This window comes from Boleophthalmus pectinirostris, unplaced genomic scaffold (genome assembly GCF_026225935.1).
Source record: "Boleophthalmus pectinirostris isolate CB_2022bp ecotype Guang Dong unplaced genomic scaffold, ASM2622593v1 HiC_scaffold_4, whole genome shotgun sequence".
NCBI lineage: Eukaryota > Metazoa > Chordata > Actinopteri > Gobiiformes > Gobiidae > Boleophthalmus > Boleophthalmus pectinirostris.
Window position 1 is genome coordinate 30,609,513 of NW_026571353.1, and position 20,109 is coordinate 30,629,621.

General features: G+C 38.0%; 3 protein-coding genes across 6 annotated transcripts; 2 read left to right on the forward strand and 1 right to left on the reverse strand.

Annotated features, from left to right (window-relative positions):
- Nucleotides 1-245: 245 nt before the first annotated feature.
- mier3b (mesoderm induction early response 1, family member 3 b) lies at nt 246-9,794 on the forward strand. Of its 2 annotated transcripts, none has more exons than XM_055161562.1 (13): nt 246-263; nt 1,087-1,111; nt 2,055-2,200; nt 2,697-2,810; nt 3,165-3,288; nt 3,610-3,683; nt 3,766-3,838; nt 4,279-4,427; nt 5,326-5,407; nt 5,913-6,007; nt 6,087-6,214; nt 6,876-7,030; nt 7,294-9,794. In XM_055161562.1, exons 1-13 carry the CDS (start codon nt 255-257, stop codon nt 7,731-7,733), a joined length of 1,614 nt encoding a protein of 537 aa, XP_055017537.1. In that variant the 5' UTR covers nt 246-254; the 3' UTR covers nt 7,734-9,794. The 2 variants fall into 2 exon arrangements, with proteins under 2 accessions (XP_055017537.1, XP_020787978.2); XM_020932319.2 differs by lacking the exon at nt 246-263 and adding an exon at nt 975-1,001.
- A 64-nt stretch (nt 9,795-9,858) lies between these two features.
- elac1 (elaC ribonuclease Z 1) lies at nt 9,859-15,818 on the reverse strand. 3 transcript variants are annotated; one of them, XM_055161565.1, is made up of 6 exons: nt 15,582-15,818; nt 14,952-15,158; nt 14,529-14,587; nt 14,145-14,355; nt 11,484-11,971; nt 9,859-10,329 (listed from the first exon to the last, which is right to left on the reverse strand). In XM_055161565.1, exons 1-5 carry the CDS (start codon nt 15,736-15,738, stop codon nt 11,490-11,492), a joined length of 1,116 nt encoding a protein of 371 aa, XP_055017540.1. In that variant the 5' UTR covers nt 15,739-15,818; the 3' UTR covers nt 9,859-10,329; nt 11,484-11,489. The 3 variants fall into 3 exon arrangements, with proteins under 3 accessions (XP_055017540.1, XP_055017538.1, XP_020787989.2); XM_055161563.1 differs by having other exon boundaries at nt 9,859-10,658; XM_020932330.2 differs by having other exon boundaries at nt 9,860-11,971.
- Nucleotides 15,819-16,399: 581 nt separating this feature from the next.
- On the forward strand, nt 16,400-19,601 carry LOC110167031 (gastrula zinc finger protein XlCGF52.1-like). Its single transcript, XM_020932329.2, has 3 exons — nt 16,400-16,557; nt 16,940-16,977; nt 18,239-19,601. Exons 1-3 carry the CDS (start codon nt 16,496-16,498, stop codon nt 19,420-19,422), a joined length of 1,284 nt encoding a protein of 427 aa, XP_020787988.2. The 5' UTR covers nt 16,400-16,495; the 3' UTR covers nt 19,423-19,601.
- Nucleotides 19,602-20,109: the final 508 nt, after the last annotated feature.

The following is a 20,109-nucleotide window of genomic DNA, read 5'->3' on the forward strand; positions in this document are numbered from 1 at the left end:
ATGGGCAGAGAAGTCTATGCAAATCCCTTATGCTAATCTTCAGCATACAAGCAGGCCTACTTTGACTATTTCATGCTTTATAACTTTACGCTATAATTCCAGTATATTCCACCAGTCTTGTCCGTGCGTCAGTGGCTCGTTTAAATGGCGTCACGTCACGTACGGTCACGACTCTGGCGCTGTGCTGCTCTGTGATTGGCTGAGAGCGCTGAGCCACTAAGCGCCGGGCCCGCCCACCAGCTAAAGGTACCAATATGGCGGAGGTAAGAGGGAAAACAGGGGAGAAGCTACTACATTTAACTCGATATTTTTAACATTTTGGCTTCGTATTTCCACCTTGTATGGTATCGATTGGGTGTATAACACTTTTTGCCAAGTGTATACCGTGAACTGGGGCTCGATGTTGCGTTTTTGATCGTAAAAGTACGTTTAAAGCCGGGTCTGATCCTTCACTACCAGGCCGCTGCGCCGTCGCTCTCAGCTGTAGCGTAGCGGCGGTGTAAATTGATACGTAAATTTAATGTTAGCTCGCCGATGGGAGGAAAAAAAACAATAACATCCAAATGTGATCGTTAGAAATTGATTTTTACTCCACGGGGCTGTTGTGTGATAAGTTTGTCGTTTATATTATTGATGTCTGTCGAGTGTAAAGCCGCGCAAAGGTATAAATTAGTGTTTACGTTTCCCGATGCATTGGTTTTCTGGGGCTAAGCTAACACTTTCAGAAGCCGACACAGCACAGATCGCAATCCCCCCGTGAAATCCCTATCAAATGACACTGATTTATCGCGTTTTGCAAAGATACGCGGAAATTAGCGTGGGTTGCGGCTGCAGTTTTGATCAGCGTCGCGTTTTTATGCTGTTTTTTGGAGGGCTAGTGTGGTTTTGATAATTGTCCATTTTCAGTCACTACTGCCGTGAGCGCTTCTCCGCCGTCGCTCTGTTTTGGTGGGAAAACGAAGCCTTTTAAATTCCGTGACAGAAACTGTATGCTTTTAACTGTAAATATGACAATTTATCTGCAAATTTACCCATATGCTTCAGCTTCTCTCAATTATTATTCATTTCTGCGTTTCTATTTTGCAGGCTTCCCTAGGGAGTTCAAGCCCAGGTAAGATTTGTCCAGATGTTTGCATTGCTTGCCAGTGTAGACAACAAATCTGATTGAACTGAAAGTATAAACTGTGAACCAATGTAACCAAGTAGGCCCGTCTCTATAATTACTATGTTGACTTAACATTCAGTGACAGAATACACAATCTTTTTTAAGGGGTAAATATTTATCATGCATTCTTTTCTAGCACAAGCAGTGACTTTTTGTGCGCTTTTTGTGTTATATTCTTTGAGCTGTATAGCGTTACTCCTTTGAGATATCAGCATGCTTGTACACAATGCATATTGTACTGTACTATTTATTCATAGCAGCTCATGTTATATGGGCGTACCATCTTTTGGATAAGAGTTAACTGTCTGGGTTTTTCATGCTGTGTGGTTTAAAATCAGTGGAATAACATAATTAAGAAGTTGCCGATACGATACATACCTCAATATATAGGCCAAGATACAATACATCTCCCGATACAGTGCACTTTCCATTTGATATGATATATTTCAAATCAATTTGATACGGTTTAATAAAAAAAAAAAAAAACAACAACAGAAAAATCATGGTTGTGATTCTGAAAGTCTTTGTTGAACCACGTCATGTGCAAAGTGAATATGAAACACCCATTTTAGTCATCAAAACAATGAATATGTCAAATGTGTCACATAAATGAGCTTCCTTTCTCTAAACAAGCAACAAAACTGTAGGACTGTCACAAAATTTAGTAAAATATACCAAAAACTACTCTTGACAATATATCGATATAGCAGCACACAATATTGATACTGTATCAACACATTAAACAATACGATATTTTGATATTTTTGTACACCCCTAGGTATAATTGTTCAGTATAATCATTTATCATAATAATTTTAGAAACAATTAATCAAACTTCAAAATTGTTATCGTGATCTAATATTATGTTTTTTTCCTTGTTTTCCTTCAGTTGGCTCTTTATCGTCAGAGGACCATGACTTTGACCCCACAGCAGAGATGTTAGTCCATGAGTACGATGACGAGAGGACTTTAGAGGAGGAAGAGTCTCAGGAAGGAGGCAGCAACATCAGCTCAGAGCTCGCAGATCTGGAAAAGGTACAAATCCTTTTTTTTTTTTCCTTTGTTAATAAAATGGATGCAGAGTCAACATGCTCCAGACCTTGTGAATAACTGTTTTTTGTCAGTAAATTATGGTCTACAAGATAATATTGAAATAGTTGTTTTATGTACACTGGCTTTAATGGGAAAAAAAATGCCCAAAAAATATATAATAAAAATAAATTGTGTAATTTTTAAAAGGATTTGCAGTTATTTTCCTTATAATTTTTGTTTAATTTGACAATTTTACAGGCGTATTTTGGTACATTTCTGATCCAGCACAGTTCTTATTGCAAAAAAATGTATTATTGAGTATTAGAAAAAAATCTAAAAATATCAAGATACATTTTCTGTCAGTATTACGAGTACTCAACAGGTGGGATTTATGATATTGGTGTATTGATAGAATGATTCCATATTAATTGACTTCATGACTTATAGAAAAAAAAGAGACTAATATAAAACTGAATGCATTTTATTTTGTGTTTTTCAGGAGGGGAACATGCCTCTGGAGGAGTTGTTGGCGATGTACCGGTGTGAGGCGTCTGTTGGCTCCAGTTCTTCAGGCGATCTAACTGATGAGCTGCCAGACATGACGTTAGACAAGGTAATCCTGAGTTTTGATCACACCCTTTTACAAAATATTACCACATAGAATAAACCATAGTGTTTTATGGAGCCTAGTTAGTTCAATGCTCCATTATACATCTATGCGGTGTATTTTATTTCACAACCTTGTGTATATTGTATAGAATTACCTTTTTTTTCTCAAATGCCTTAAAAGCCTTTGAACTGACATCAATCCTGTCTTTTGGTTTCTGTTTTATTTTTTTTATTTTTTTCCCCAGTTTTGATTCTTGTCTCAAATGTCTAGGATTCATAGTAGTTTTAGCAGTGATTAGTTCTGAGCTGTGTCCAATTTTGAAATTTGTAGTATTGCAAGTTTCTGCTTGTGCTGCAGGAGGAAATAGCCAAAGATCTGCTCTCTGGGGACTACGAGGAGGAGACTCAATCCTCGGCTGATGATCTGACCCCATCCGTCACTTCACACGAGACCACAGACTTCTTCCCCAGAACCCTGCGATGTAAGTCCCTCATAACAGGCTTGGGCTGTTTATCAGAATTATCTGTCATATTGATAGAGTATGATTTTCTATTTTATTTTCTTACTAAAAACTATAAAAAATGGCTACATTAAAGTTTTATGAACAACAAAACAGAATTTAAATTTGTGCCAGTGCCAGATGGAAAAAATGCTAAATATTGATTATAAATAATGTAAAGGTAGATCCAAAACAGATTAAATGATTTTTTTTTTGTTCTTATTAAGATTGAAAGCCTCTTTGGTTGTTTTAAATTCAAAACAATATGATTATTTTTACTAATGAGATTCTTGTACATTTCAGCAAATGCCATTTCTGATGGAGATAAAGAGTCAGATTGTGACGATGATGGCCCGAGCCCCGAAGACTCCAGAAAAGTGCGTAACTCGTTTATTATACTAATATTATACTAATGTCAACAGTGTGAGCTGAAATGTTTTATGTTTTATATTCTTATAGGAAATCCAGGTTGGCTCTGAGTACCAGGCAGAAGTCCCCTCCTGCTTATGTCACTACAAGGATGGAGAAAATGGTGATTGTTTTTCTGTCACTGCATACTGTTGGGAATTATTGCAATCTCCTATACAGCTTTAAGCAATGTGATATCAATATTATAAGTAAGTAAGTAAGTCTTTATTTATATAGCGCTTTTCACTGGCATTTTCTGTCCCCAAAGACGCTTTACAGAGCATTATTCAGCATTATTCATTCACTCTATACCCTATTATAATATAATATAATATTATAATAAACTTCAAATACAATACACAGTCATATTAAAGACGTACATGCCATTTATTATTCAAATGGCCAAGTTAAACACAAACAAAACAAAATTGATGGAATTTAAGACATTTCATGTAAAAAAAGGAGTTTGGTTTGGTTTGGTTGTGTGATATGTGGTATGTTGTGATACTGATTATTGCGATATGTTGTTCAGCCCCAGTTTGAATAACATGTCCATCTCTTCAGCTTATGAAGAAGAGGATGAGTTGATGTGGAGTCCGGCAACTTTGTCAGAAAATAAAGTCCGGAGTTTCCTCCTCGATGTGGTTTCGCGAACGTCGGACGAGAAACTGGGATGTGACAAAGCAGGACTGCACGTGCGGGACAATGAGCAGGTTAGACTTCTGTCCTGTCATTACCACAGTTAATGTGTTTGCAGCAAGTAGAGTTGTCAAAGGTACCAAAACTAGTTTTGAAACTAGTGTCACTTTTGAAGTATTGATACTGAAACAAATATCTTTATCTATTGTGTAAAGGAATGTTTTTGTATTTTCACCATTGTGGTATTGAAATCGATATCACGTACATTCCTAAGTATGAAATAGCTTGAAATTTTAAGTTTAGGAGTACATTTTAGTATCAGAATACACTAGCAGTATGTATTCAGTGGGAACTGAAACTACAACAACAATATAGATTAACATTTCAAAGTTTGGACACACTATCATTTTTGTTTGTTTGTTTTTTTACATTTTAGATATTTTATACACATTGAAGACATCAGATCTATGAAGTAAGATTTATGGAATTCTGTAGCAAAGAAAAAAAGTTATATGACTAAGTATTTTTTATTTTTTACAACCAGATCATCAAAGTAACAACTCTTAGTCAAAAAAATATTTAGGCTAATTTGAGGATTTGGTTGTAAAATATATATATTTTTTATATTAAGAAGTAATTTAAAGAATTTTCCTTCCTATACAATTCCATACTTCTTACTTAATGTGATTCCCTCTGCTGGTGTACAAAATGCAAAAATAGCAAACGTATAAAAAAACATTGAACGAGAGTGTGAGCCCAGACTTTTGCCTGAAAATATTCTTGCAGTTGTTCAAGTTAAGTTCTGCCTTAACTTCTATTCAAACAAATGTCAATCTTATCAAATGCTTATTGCTCCAGTGAATGCATTAATATAAAAGCACTAATTGGTGGAGGTAACCAACGGCAACAAGGATTAGATCAAACCATTCATTTGAGTGTTATTGAGTATTTGTGGACATTTGTTTTTTATAGGCTTTGCATGAGCTGGTCAAGTGCAACTACAACACAAGGGAAGCATTGGAGAGATACTGCAGTCACCTCAAATCCTCTAAAGGTACGTGTGGATGGAGTATGTACATGTAGGTTATGTTAGTTAATTAAAACAATGTTATTTGGTCAACTGAATATTCTAATAGTTTCCGATAATATTGTTTTAAGTTTTGTCAAACCTGGAGGAGTAAAAATTTAACTTGCAATGAAATAGTTAGGAGAATTTTGTGTAGGATTACCACAATCAACAGCAGTTATTTTCCCATGAATTTTCAAACTATTATTTCAATTGTGCAAACATGTACCAAAGAGTATTCTCATATTTAAAAAGTGTGTCAAATAGATTTTTATTTTATTTTTTTTGTGCCTGAAATCCTGTGCAGGTGTAGTTTTATGACTGCAGTTTGGGTCAGATGTATAATATTTAGAGTTTTTGCCACACCCCTTTTTGGTGAACTAATCGATTGGCAGGACTTTTCTTTAGTGTACTACAGCTCTACATTTTATTAATTGACTTCACAATGATTCCTATTAATTGTAGTATCCCTAATTGTTTGTTTTTATTTCAGAAAAATCCCCTCCATGGTCAGAAGAGGAGTGTAAAAACTTTGAACATGCACTACAGATGTACGACAAGAACTTTCACCTCATCCAAAAACACAAAGTACGAACAGTTTCCACAAGAAGGAGAAAAGTGTGTAAAGGTTAACCAAACTATTTCTAATTAAATTGTTCTTTCTTAGGTCCCGACCAGAACTGTAGCCGAGTGTGTGGCGTTTTACTACATGTGGAAGAAGTCCGAGCGCTTTGACTTCTTTGTGCAACAGAATCGATTCGGCAAAAAGAAATACAGCAGCTACCCCGGTGTAACGTGAGTGCTTTTGTTTGTTCACTGAAAGTAAAAAATAACTTACAAATACAGTATTCATGATAAGTGAAGTAATACATTTAACTAAGCACAGACTTAACAGTTTGAGTAACTTCAAAAAGCCTTCAGAATTTGTGGCAAATAAAGTAAAATAAAGCTTTTTTCCTAATGTATGCAAGACTTCAGGTCATATCAGATCAAAATTTTGGCTAAACATGGTCTAAAATCAGACTAAACTAGGTCTTAAATTAGACTAAACCATGTAACATAATGCATTAATGAAATTATATTGGATAAACTAGTTCAAATGATGAACCCAAATGAATTCTTATAGTTATTACTTACTTGGTTAAATATTACTTATTTGTAGTGGTCCAAAGTTATTCTTCACTTACCTTACGCATATTATCTTCATTTTCCCCACGACTTTAGGAACACCTTTCACAATTTTCAAAGATGAGAGCGGAGTTAAATCGTAACACTTCACAATTAAATGTAGACCGTACACTGCAGATTTATTTAGATTTCAAGTGCTGCTTATACAGTATATCAGTAATGGGGAAATTTTTTCAAATACATAGGAAAAAAGACTTGTGGAGACCCTTTTATTGTTTTGTTAAATTAAATTGAAAGTGTTGACCTGACTGTATTGTGTTTCCTGCAGAGACTTGATGGACCGGCTGGTGGACGAGGCCGAGGGTCTGGCCGTCGACAGCTCCTCGTCGGTCTGTTCTGGGGCCGGAGGAGGGGGACGACTGGAGACCACCACAGACCAGCAGCTCAGTCTACTCAACTCTATCACAGCCAGCGACCTGACAGGTGCGCTCCTGTCTGCACGCATCACTCACCTGCACCATTCTAACACGTACACACTTTGACTTTGTCATCTTGATAATGAACACAGAATCAAGTGGCAGACATTTTTTGACATTGATGTATTACATGAATTACATTTTTATTGACGTGTAAGTTTTTCTGATCAGAGATGACCTGTAGGGGGCACCGTTGTGTTTTATATTGATAATCACTGAAAGTGTTTTATGCGTTTGTATCAGTGTTCCTGACTGTGGTCTCTGTTACAGCGTTGAGTAACACTGTAGCCACAGTGTGCAGCCCAGGCGAGGTCAGCTGTCTGGACTCATACCCGTTCACTCCTCTGGACACTCTGCACCGCGGACCCCTGAACCACGAGGAGCCCCTGGGCTTCCCATCCAACGGAGGAGACCCCGACTGTCTGAACATGCTGGACACGGGCTTCTACCACTCGGACCTGGGCTGTGAGCGGCCGTCCAAGAGACTCAAGATGGCGCTGCCCGACTCTTTCATGAGCGACGTGTCGGTGAGCAGTCTGGACTTTGAGTCGCGGCGAAGCTCGACTCATCACCACAGAATCACCGGGGCCAAGATGGCCGTCTCCGTCACAGACTTCGGCAGTTTGTCCAACAGCGCGGAGCCCAACGGGTTTCTGAGCGCACACGCGCGGCACCACACGCCGCACACCGCAGCACTTCAGTCCGAGTGATAACTGTCTTCTATTGTACATAAGACTGACCCCAGTGGAGAATCCCATTTGTTTAAATTCTATTATATATATCTATATATATGTATATGAATCTACTTTTTCATTTGTGTAATATGACATCAGTGATGTCTACCATATAGAACTAAATCTTGATTTCTCTCAAGAGTTTATATAGCCATTTAATTTTATTTAGTTGCGTTCTTGATGTGTAACGTCCATGTACAGTGGGGCCCGAGGCTGCAGTCGGAGAGTTGTGTATCTTCCTCATATTTAAACACAACATCTCCAGAGCTCCTTCTTATCCTGCCATTCTGTTCAGCTGCCAAATTAGCTTAGTCCTCCTCTTTAGTGTTGCTGTTGTGTGTGGTTTGAAGTGGTACTTTTAGTGTTTGGTTTACAGGTACTTTTGGGTCACCTCATTTTTTTGTGTTTGAGCGTAACACTAGCGTCGAGTGGAGCTGGGCCTAAAGCAGGGGGCTGATCCCGAGCTGCTCAGGCATTCTCCTTACTCTCCTCTTCCCTCTCTCCTCCTCCTCCCTCTCTCTTTCCTGTGGAAGCGCGTGTGTAGCTGCTGCGTTTACTTTAAAATTTAAACTGTTCAAAGTGGCCAAACTGGAACTTGTGAATGTCTGTTTTTTTTTTAGAAGTTGAACCCAAATCTCACCTGTAGTTTTATCCATTTTCAGTTTGAAAACCATGCCTGGTGAGTTCCCAGCGTTGGCAAACTAATGGCAGTATTCTCACCTGAAATGTTCTGATAGCCATTGACATAAACAGTATCTTATCGCATTACATTTATCAGTTATTTCTGCGCTTTTGAGGCAAATCCCACTTGTAATCCTTAATCAGTTGATGCTCTTTCCACTTAAAGATGGGTGAACCTGCTCGCAGTATTTATTTATGGTTACTTCCTTTGCCAGAACTTTGTATATTCTGTCGATCGCCATTTTCTAAGTAGCATTATGTTATTTCTCTCGACTGAAGTCCTTAATTGTGAATTGTATCATGTTTAGCGGGTCATTGTGGATTGGATGCAGTAGTCGTGTTTACTTAATTTATCTATGCATATTTGTGCTATGTTTGTTTTCAGGGGTACCTCATGTCCGCCATGTAAATCACCATTATGTCGTTGTCTCCTTTAATGTCCCTGCATCCCATTTTAAGTTAAAACCAGTCAGAGAATATATTCACTTTTTTTTGGTTCTTTGCTTCTCATGTAAATACTTAGCAGATAGCCTTTAAAAAGTCTATAACTGACCTCTTACACTTGTGAATCTATGTTGATACAAAAGTTTTAATTTCTTGGTAAAAGGCAATAATTTGTAGATATGTACAGATCTTTTTTGGATTTTTCATTTTCGTTTGGGTGTTTCGATTCGTTTCGGTTTTTTCCATTTTTAAAAAGAAGGGGAAAAAATATTTGCCCGGTTACCACGACGACACGGCTAAATCACGCATGCTAGCTCACGTCACTGAAAAAGATTTACCCATTATGGTGTTGAAATTTTTGTGTTTTCGATTCGCAGTGTAACAGTTGATTTCGTTCTCCCAGATTTCTTGAATTGTTGAAAATGTTGTCTCTTAATTGTCTTGATGGTTAAAGGGACGACTGCTGCTCGAAACTAATGGGGAGCCATATTGTTTTTTTTTCTTAAATGCAGTCCTCCAGGCTCTCCCAGCTTTAGCGGTGCAGTTCTTTATTTATTTCACCTGTGGTTTGTATAAAGATTTTCGAATGTAAAGGCCATTAAAAGTAGTAGAAGTAGGTTTTTTTTCACCACCCTGTGAACTCTCGAAAATGTGATTTTATTGGTATGAGACTTGTGTGCAAAACAAGCACTAAACACCTTTTATTTTATATTTTGTATTGTGTTTTGAAGTTTAAAAAAAGGAAAAATAGCAGTTGTGGTTTTGGAAAAAAAGTCCTTTGAAAACAACACGTACCTTTGTGAATAAAAAACCTACAAAACTCTAAAAATGTATATCCAGAAATATAGACAATCAAACTTCACTATAAGAAATGTTCCAGAAGCTATCTTTATTGTTTATAATAATTGTACATAAACATCGCATTGTTTTTTTTTTTTTTTTTTTTTTTTTTTCTTTTGGTAAACTTTATTTTGTATTTTCTGTTGTTCTTTAATACCTTGTGTACAGATCCAGAAATAAATCTCTGGTAAAGGTTCGAAAACACTTGTCTTCCTCTTTTATTTATCAAAAAAAGAAAAAAACAAACAATATATTAATCAAACTTAATTCATATTCTCGGCTTTGGTCTTGGGAAACTTTTTGCTAGTGAAGTCTACAGGCAAACAGAACAGCTGCATATGACATTATTAGATAGTTTACTCAAGGGACCCTGGGCCAGAAATACTTATCCATACAATTGTGCAATTCCTCTCACAAATTTTAATGGTCTGAACAATCTGAGTAAAAGAATTTCCTAGATAAACATTGGTTAAAATATTTTAACATGCAAGTTTTATGCAGGGAACAAATGATACAACATCAAAAAATTGTCTATTCCCTAAAATGCTCTGACAGACCTTTCGTGGATGGTGGAGATTAAGACTTTTTCATGTTCATAACTCTTCAGCTGAGAAAAAAAGGATTGTGGCTTACTAAAAATCAGCTTTTTAAAAATAATTTTCCTGAAACAATATTAGTATTGAAAGGCATTTGATACTTCAAGCCGGTTTTACTTCATTTCACTTTGTACAAACTGTCTGACCTCGCAGTGTTAGAATAACGTCTTTCCCCTTGATAAGATTCACCAAACATTCTTTTTATTCCAGCTTTAGATTCTTGATCTCGGGAATCGTTGACAACACTGAATATGACTCTTCGCTGATTGGTTGGTGCCCGAACTTGCACTTCCGGGGTTTTTGCGAACCGTCTATTGCATTTTGATTCCTGACCTAGTCACTGGAGAGAAATGAAATTGAGCGGAGGCACTAGGTGGCGCCAGTCTGGCTATACGATACTATGAACTATGGGCTGTGCAATCAAATGACATGTTTGTAATTTTTGCATAATTTTTGCCATATTGCACAACTCTATATTAAATGTATGATTTAGTTAATTTAGTATTAAAAATATTTAAAGGTTTCTTCCATGTTGCCAGCTAGCACCTCAGAAGAGCAAAAGAATTATGTAGTTCTTTGTAACAATATTTCTGCAGTCATCTTTAGTTAAAATGTCAAATTATTTTTATCATTTCATACTGTAAATTCACAATATTACCATTTTGCCTAAATAGTTACAATAGTTCAGCTGCAACAAATTTTTGTTGTCAACTAGTCGGCAATGATTTCTCCAATGAGTTGATTAGTCAAATGATTATTTCTACTAAGTTTAAGGTAAACTTTATTGTCCCTGAAGGAAAATCTGTTGGCGAATTTTGAAACTGAATTTTTAAATCTTTTTAAAACCAACAAAAGGTCAAATTGTGGCGCTCGAAAGCTTCTAGGTAGTGAATATTTACAAATAACATGTATATTTGATGAAAAGCTACCATTTTTAAAATTCTTTTTTGCTGTTTTGATTTAACATTGTTACCATCTTTGTTATAAAACATCAGTTCACATGTGTTTTAGGTTTTGCATAGTCCAGATTACAATCAAATATTACATTACAGCAAATATGTGATTATTTAAATCGATGACTAGTCACAATTGCAACCTTACCAAAATAGACAAGTCATTGCAAAAAAACAGAGCAGTGAAAAAAAGTGAAGAGAAATGACAATACCTGTTGCTACTTTCTAGTCCTTTTTAGTCGTATTTGCAGAGTGAGAAAGTCCTCCGCTAACACCACCTCAGTGCCAGTGCCCTGCAGAGCTTCTTCAGCCTGTCTCTTCAGTTCACAAACATCGTCCCCCTCTCCTTCTTTCTGCAGAGAGAGGGGCTTGTATCTTTGACTAAAATGATATAACACCAGTTTATGCACGTTACACGCTCGGGCTATTGCAGCTGCCATCATTGGGGTGCTGTGTCCGTGCTCTACTGCCTTCTCCTGCTGCTCGTCTCCCAGCGTGGCCTCGTGAACCAAAATATCCGCAGCGGAGCACAGTTTCAGATGGGACAGGCCCAGGACAGAGCTGCAGTCGCCCAGGACACACACCTTTCTCCCTGGAATGTCGTCCTCGAGAACCTCCGCAGGGGTCAGCACACGCCCACAGTCCAGAGTCAGGCTCTGTCCAGACTTCAGACGGCCGTACAGCGGGCCTGGTTTAACGCCTGACACACGAACAAAGAGCAATAAAATACACAGGCTGTTATTTCCTGTAAGTGAAACTATGTGGGACAACAAATGGTTACTAGCCAGTGGTGATTATTTAGTGTTTTTACATTAATGTGTCTCATTTGCATTCTCTAACAAATACAACATGACTTTAAAAAAAGCACTTTTATGGTGAGGGATCCACCACCTGCTTGTGTCCCTATAGATGGACATGGTTATTGCTTTTCCTGGAATGTTCTTCAGTATTATTACGTATCTTGTACATCATGCAAAAAATAATACATATTTAAAGATGCAAACAGTGATTTACACGTGGATATTACTGACAACAGGTTAGAAGACTTAAGGAATGAAGGGAATACTTCACTGGAAAGACACTTTTGTGCTAATAAAGGCTTCTAAATAAGTTTCACACATTGCCTAGTGCAGGTAATATGTGAATGTGTCTTCAACAATTTTCAGGCCAGCGACCCACAACTATATATATGTCTTACAATTGTGTTATATATTAAATTGGGCCTAGTGTGGTGCATAAACATAGCACCTCTGTTATTGTACATTCAATATTAGGGGGTATTCCATCGAAGTCGCTTAACAAGTCCAGGCTTATCCTGAAATCCTGAACTGGAACTAACAGTTTAAGCCTCAACTCGCTCCATGGCAGAAATAAGCCAAAGCCTGACCAAAGCCACTCAGGCCTGAAGTTTAAGCTGCACTTTGTTGCACTCCCAGTGACTCTGAGAAGTCCAGATCAATGGAGCAACGACATCACGGAAAATGGGCTCAAAGTGTGACGTTTTAAAATGATCGCATTAAACCACAGCACACGGACAAGAGTTTAATACAGGACACTGAGCTTTTCTGGTCATTCTGATCTGAGGAACGAGAGCAAAGACCGCTCCTCTCCTGTTCACTGCCCGCTCCTCTCCTCTTCGCTCCGTGGACAGAGAGGAGGCTGGCTGCAGAGTGAGGACTCCGGAGCCTGGTTAATGCACCTGTAAAATGAACTTGCCTCACTCCTTCCCGATGCGCGGTAGTGCGTACGGAGGTTAAGTTCCACTGTGCATAAAAGTAAAGCTGTAACGGAACTCTTCACATGTAGCCTAGAAGAAAAGATAAAATCTAGGCTGAGTTTGACAGGGAGCAAGCAACAAGGGAACGAAGAGAGAGAGAGACAGACCTGAGGAAGGAGCGAACAGCCAGAACTCACTGAAAACCAGTCCAATGAGGTTCATTTGGTCTTCAGATATTTTATGTTATTAGGTTCTATTTAAAGACCAAGAGTTTATCTTTCATACCTGACAGTTTCAACTTGCTCAGCGGTCTTCCTCAGAGTGGTCACGAGAGGTGTTGGTGCTGTCTTCCTACCTGTGGGGGCAGGACGACAGCACCATCTACAGTCCAACTTCCTCAGAACAGTATCCCAGGTGTGTGTAAAAGTAAAAGCCCCCTCATCCCATGGGCACGTTTCGGTATTTCGATTGCCTCTTTAATCCAGCGGCGATGTTTATTTTCCTCTGTCCCAGTGATGTTTGCTCCGTCCCAGTCCATAATGTGGTTCCCTCATTTTACAGTTGTCAGAGATGTCTGATTTGATTTGTTCCTGTTCTGCTTTGTGTTTTGTTGCTCGTGTGCATGCCTTCGCCGTTTCAGCGGCAATCGAAATACGAAAATGTGTCTACGGGACTATAAACGGGGACGAGGGGGCTTTTTTTACTCTCACACACCTGGGATACTGTCCTGAGGAAGTCTGTCAGAGGAAGGTGCTGTCATCCTGCCTCCACTGGTAGGAAGACAACACCGAAACCTGTATAAATCAGCCGACCGGACACGTCACAGCAACATCATGTCTCCACTCGGAGGAAGACTGCTAGTGAGCAGTCAAAACTGTCAGGTATGAAAAACAAACTCTTGGTCTGTAAAAAGAACCACTGAAAACCAGTTTATCCTCATCCATCCTTCAAATCGATTTTGTGGCCCTCCTGTTAAAGACCTCTGGTCTAGTGTGATGTGGTGTGTGAGTGAAGTGTGGAATGAATGAACAGTGCACATACTTGTAAAATGATCAGCAAGAGCTGGCAACATGATTATATTTAGTTATTATTAACATGAATCATTTGTGAATATAAAAATGAATGGCTGATAAAGCAAATAACATCATTATTGTACCTAGTTCCTTGAGCAGTTCAGTTTTGAGTCGTCCGGGTCGATCTCTCTCCTGGACACAGAAGCCGAAGGAGGGCACTCGGTGATACAACCTGAAGGCCCTGACCTCAAAGTGCTCGTCTTCAAACAGAAGGTAAGTGTCAGAGCAGGGGTCCAGGGCAACGCTCCGGCCCACCTGCTCCTGAGGGTGGAGGGACCCGTGCTCTGCTGTCTCCTACACAACGACACAAAGGTGAAAGCAGTGAAATATAAGGGGACTTCTAATGGATTTTTGCCAATATATGTGTATAAAGCATTACTAAAGGAAATACAGAGAATATTCATTATATTTGTGCAATTAAATGTTTTAACAACACATTTTACAAAGCCATTTATAAGAATAGTTACCTCTCTGCTGAGCTGTCCTTCCTCTGGACTCTGGTCAGGTGTGGGCTCCAGTTCATGGACTAAAAGATGGAAAACAACATTGATCAAGAAATGTTAGCCATGTTGCTGCAAACTGTGCATTCCAAATAAAAAAAAAAACAGGAAAGGTTGTCAGTGGGGCAGTAAATGTAGAATTGTATTAATTCACATCCACATTTTTATCATTTATATTTTAAAGAAAAAATTTCTGCAAAGTTTTTTTTTTTTTTTTTTCATACGGAGAGATTTTAAAACTTAAATTGAAAATAACTGAAATCCTTTTTCATTCAAAAACACAGAGTTTTCATTTAAAAATATATATATTTAGCTTGCTGTGATATTGATATTGATATTGATAAGAATATAGATGGAAATAAAAAGTGCCGTAATGCTCAGTATTATCACCTGCATAAGGGAAGAGCAGCTGTGATGCTGTCAGCCCCAGTGTGACTCTGAGGAAGTGCCTGAGGCCGCGGGGGCCATAGATGTCCACACAGCGAGGCTTCTGTGGGGGGTCAGAGGTCATGTTCAGGCTCACAGTGCAGAGCAGACCGGGCAGCCCAAACACGTGGTCCCCATGAAGATGAGAGATAAACACCTTAGTGATTCTACCTGTGAAAACAATACACAAACATCACACAATTAAAGCTGGTGGTCCATCTGCTGCTTCTCTCAATCTGTCCCTGCCCCTGGATACTTTTAATTATAGAAAGATAAATCTGAATATACTGCACTAACTTGTGAAGTAACTATGACAAACACTAAAATGATTATCTTTTCTATTAGGCCTATGTGAAAAGTTAATCATGATTGATTAAAAGTATTCCGCGTGACCCTGGGTCTGCACCAAATTGTAAAGCAGCACTAAGAAACACAGTGGCATTGTCATTTGTTTTAAGAGAGCTGTCGTTGTCTTTTGGGCTCATCAGAATCTGTGCTGTCTTCCTCATGCTGAACGGAGATAACTGAATAAAATTGGTTTAAAATCCTAACTACCAACTTTATTTATTTTTTTTTTTTTTTTTCTGTCCTCACCGGCTCGGAGCTGACTCTTCATGAGTTGGGTCTGTGTTCCCTCCCCGCAGTCAAACAGCCAACACTCCCCGTCCGTCCGCAGCACCAGCGCCGAGGCCCCGCGGTGAGGAGACGGGTACGCGGAGCCCGTGCCCAGGAAGGTCAGGTCCATGCTCATGATTCACTCAAAACTGTTCCGAATCATCTAAAACTACAGTGAACTAATCAGCCACACGCCGCACGTCTTCAGAACATAAACAGTCGATTAATTATGACGTATAACGATGAGCGACACTGTTGACATTTGGCTTTTGGGCATCGAAAAATATAAAAACATTCTCAGATTTCTCCCATGCATTTCTAAAATCATAACTATACAATAAACCGTCATAGAAATAATCATAAACCATCAATTACACTAATTCGTCCGGCAAGTTTACATTTTTGTACATCAGCCCTATATTATAAGTAAGGAAAGATATCTGCTATATATTTTTAAAACAAATTGTCCAAATATTTTCATTTCAAACTGAAATAAACTGGAATTTTCTTTAAGAGTTTTAAACTTGGGCCGTAGATGGCAGTGTTGAGTAATATAATATGGGAAAAGTAGGGCGCGTCTCATTTCTGATATATTTTTTTCTTCAATTCTCAAATTTTACATTTACAGTTGTCAATCGTGAATAATGAGGAAATTAAAGCCAATAGAGAATAACATTTTTCTCTTTTCTATGGCTATTTCTCTATGGTGGGAGGGGTTGAGGATTCAAGGAAGCTTTGAGGATGCTTTGAGGAGGCAAGAGAACAGAAATAGGACGCACCCGACCAGCTAACCCGAAGAAGAGCGCGTGAATGGCCGATGTATTTGGCATGGGGCACTTAGCCTAACTATAAACTCAAAATAAGACATTTTAATCATATCGATCGTGGTGAAAATGACAGAAGTGAAGCTGAAGGAGGAACCCGAGGAGTTTAAGCCCGAGGAGGTGAACAGGAGGTCGGTTTAATAGCTGCTAAGGGACGCATTTAGCGCACAACCCTGCGCCCAGCGGACTACATTTAAATAAGACGCCATTTCATGATTATTCGCGATTTAATAATGCACAGACACAATAAATAAACTCTTAATAATGTTAATTTAAACTGATATGATTGCATTTGAAATTCGGAGTATAGTTATTTTGTAAGGGGCGAAATACTAGTTCCTCTGACTGACTATAGTCTTGTTGGTACCTCATTATATTATCTATAGAATTACTCCATGCATGCCATTAAAGGCGTACCTGAGAAAGAATATACGTTTATCATTTTTTATTAAGTACAAATTCCGCAATGTAATATCCTACGTGTTTACAAACCTTTATGTTATTGTCTTGCAGTGTGTCCAGTGAGTTTGAAGCCAATCAAGAATGCAAAGGTAAAAACCACCTGCTGTGCATTGTTCATGTTCATTGTTGCAGCAATATCTGTAACTCTATTGGGAAAAAAACCACAAACTGAATGGAGATTACTGTAGTTTATTTAAAGGTGCATTATGAAACTTTTCTGGTGCACAAATCAAGTTACTAGTCAGATCTGTGGAGAAGAAAGCCTACATACTAAGATTACAATTACATTTTAAAGGTATTTTTAGCAGTACACTGTAATTGAATAAATGCAAGACAAGGTTGAATGGTCTACAATAGGGATGTAACAATATATAAAACCAAAATAAACCAAAATATCATGATATCGTGTCGTCAAAAGTTTCACAATATATTTCTGTCTAAAAATATGCACTTATAGTAACTTATCTGGTGAAGGGTCTCGTCTCTATGGAGATGTTATAGTTTACTCAGGAATATTCCACCGTCTGGCATTAAATATATCTACTGCCATGGAGACAAGGTCAGATCTATCTTTCGAGACAGTGACGCAACAGCTATGTTTTTTAGCGTCTCAAATCCAAGAAACATCTCAAAGAAAGCACTAACATCTCCATGGAAACAAGCAAGTCGCATACCACCGGAAAAGTTTCTTTGTTTAAATGCATGGTTTTATAGTAGCAACAATTTATAAATATAGTGAACTACATATCCCACGATTCATTTCAGTGCAGACAACATGAAGTTATGTTTTTTACTTGAATTCTTGGGATTTTGACAGTAATAATTCACACCAAAATCTTGTCAAGGTATTTTAAAAGCAAAAAAGTGTCCTATCTGCAATTATATCAGCCTCTTCAAAATATCGCAATAAATACCTTGAGATGCATATAGTGATAATATCGTATCGTGAAATTTGGATATTGTTACAGCCCTAATATATATCTTATATTATAATTATATATTGTGCATAGGGATGGGACGGTATGAAATTTAGTGACAAAAAAAACATGGTATACTGTGGAGTTGCATAATTTATAATGCTTAATGAAAACACGGGACTTTTTAAGTAAAAAGTGTTAGTATAATATGTACTTGGTTATATCTTAATCAGTTGATACATATGTGACATTTTGAGGACTTTTCACGACTCAAAAAAGATATAATATTTAAGTTTACATTCTTAATCGCTATGACAACAATACTAATGTTTAATTAAAGCTGCATGAATTGTGCCACTGTCTGGATATTTTCTGCAATGACTTCTTTAAAAGATCATGATTGTAAATGACAGTCTTGTTTTGTGTCCTTCAGGTGTCCAAAGTTCAGAAGACACCAGCTCAGATCCTCTCCACATTAAGAAGGAACCAGAGGAAGTGAAAATCAAACAGGAACCACTCCAAGATTTTATCCGTGTTTGTATAAAGAGTGAGGATGAGGAGGGGGTAGAGGAGGAGACGCTGAAAGACGAGAATGGAGAGGACACTGATGGAGCAGAACCAGGATTGGAGGAACACCCAGAATCCGAGAGACTAAAATGTCAAGTTTGTGATAAAAGTTTCGAGAAAAAACGAAATCTAAGAAACCACATGAAAGTCCACACAGGAGTGAAGCCATACAGCTGTTCAGTTTGCGGAAAGGATTTTGCGTATTTACTCACGTTTAAAGCCCACATGAGGATTCATACGGGAGAAAAACCTTTCAAATGCTCATTTTGTACGATGGAGTTTGCTACAGACTATTTACTCAAAGTACACACAAGAGCACACACGGGGGAAGAACCATTCCGGTGTTCAGTCTGTGCGAAGGAATACACAACTGACAATCTGCTCAAAATCCACATGAGGACACATACAGGAGAGAGGCCGTACGGTTGTTCATTCTGTTCTAAAAGTTTCATGTTAAATAGCAGTTTAAGAAATCATATGAGAATCCACACAGGGGAAAGGCCTTTCAGGTGTTCAGTTTGTGAGAAAGACTTCACGGAGAAGGGTCATCTAATCGCACATATGAGGACCCATACAGGAGAGAGACCGTTCAAATGCTCTACTTGTGATAAAGGTTTTACAGTCGTTGGCGCGTTAAGACAACACATGCGGATTCACAGCGGAGACAAGCCTTATAAATGTTCAAAATGCGCGAAGGAGTTTAATGTGCAGTGTTCCTTAAAAAGACACATGAGGACTCACGAAGAAGCGCAGAGTCGTGCAGAGGAGAGGTTGTACGCCTGTCCATTCTGTGCCAAGAGTTACACCGAGAGCAGTAATCTAAAGATCCACATGAGGATTCACACGGGAGAGAGACCATTCAGGTGTTCAGTTTGTAACAGTGATTTTCCACAGAAGAGTTCACTAAAGAGACACATGACGATCCACACGGGAGAGAGACCTTTTCCGTGTCCGGCCTGTGGGAAGGAGTTTAGAGTAAAAGGGGATCTGCAGGTTCATATGAAGAGGATACACAAATCACAGAAACAAACTAAAAAGAAAAAGGCTTAATTTTTTATACATTATATTTACTGTATTTTGAAATAATAGGTAAATTATTTTTTTCAGTTTTGATTAACTGAATATTAATGCAAATATTGACTAATTTTGATAGAACTGTTATATTTGTTCCTTGGACATCAAGTTCGTAGTGGATGGTGTGTGCTGTAGCAAAGGAATAAACATGATTTATAATTTTACTGGGAACTTTGATGTTCATTTATGAGTTTTAGGAGTGTAACAATATCCAAGTCTCACGGTATGAACCTCGTGGTACGATATTTATTGCGATATCGTGGGAAAGCTCACGATATGGTGTTGAGGCTCACCATTAGGGTGTAACGATATCCAAATCTCGTTACGATATTTTCACTATATACATCTTACGGTACGGTATTTTTTGCAATATTTTGTAGAGGCTAAACAGCTAAAACTGAATATGCTAATTTTTCCTCTTAAAATGTCTTGACAAGACTTAATCCAAAGAACTAAGACTTAAAAGTGCTTAAAACTGTTATTTATTCTTGTAGTCTGCACTGAAATGGAGCAAAAGATCATGGTCTATGTAGTTCCTTCTGTCTTTTTGCTGCACCATAACTCTTAATTTAAGCAAAGAGACTTTTAATTCAATATATTGTGACAGTCCATGATATTATTGTGAGAACTTTGACAATACGATATCACGATATTTCAGTTATT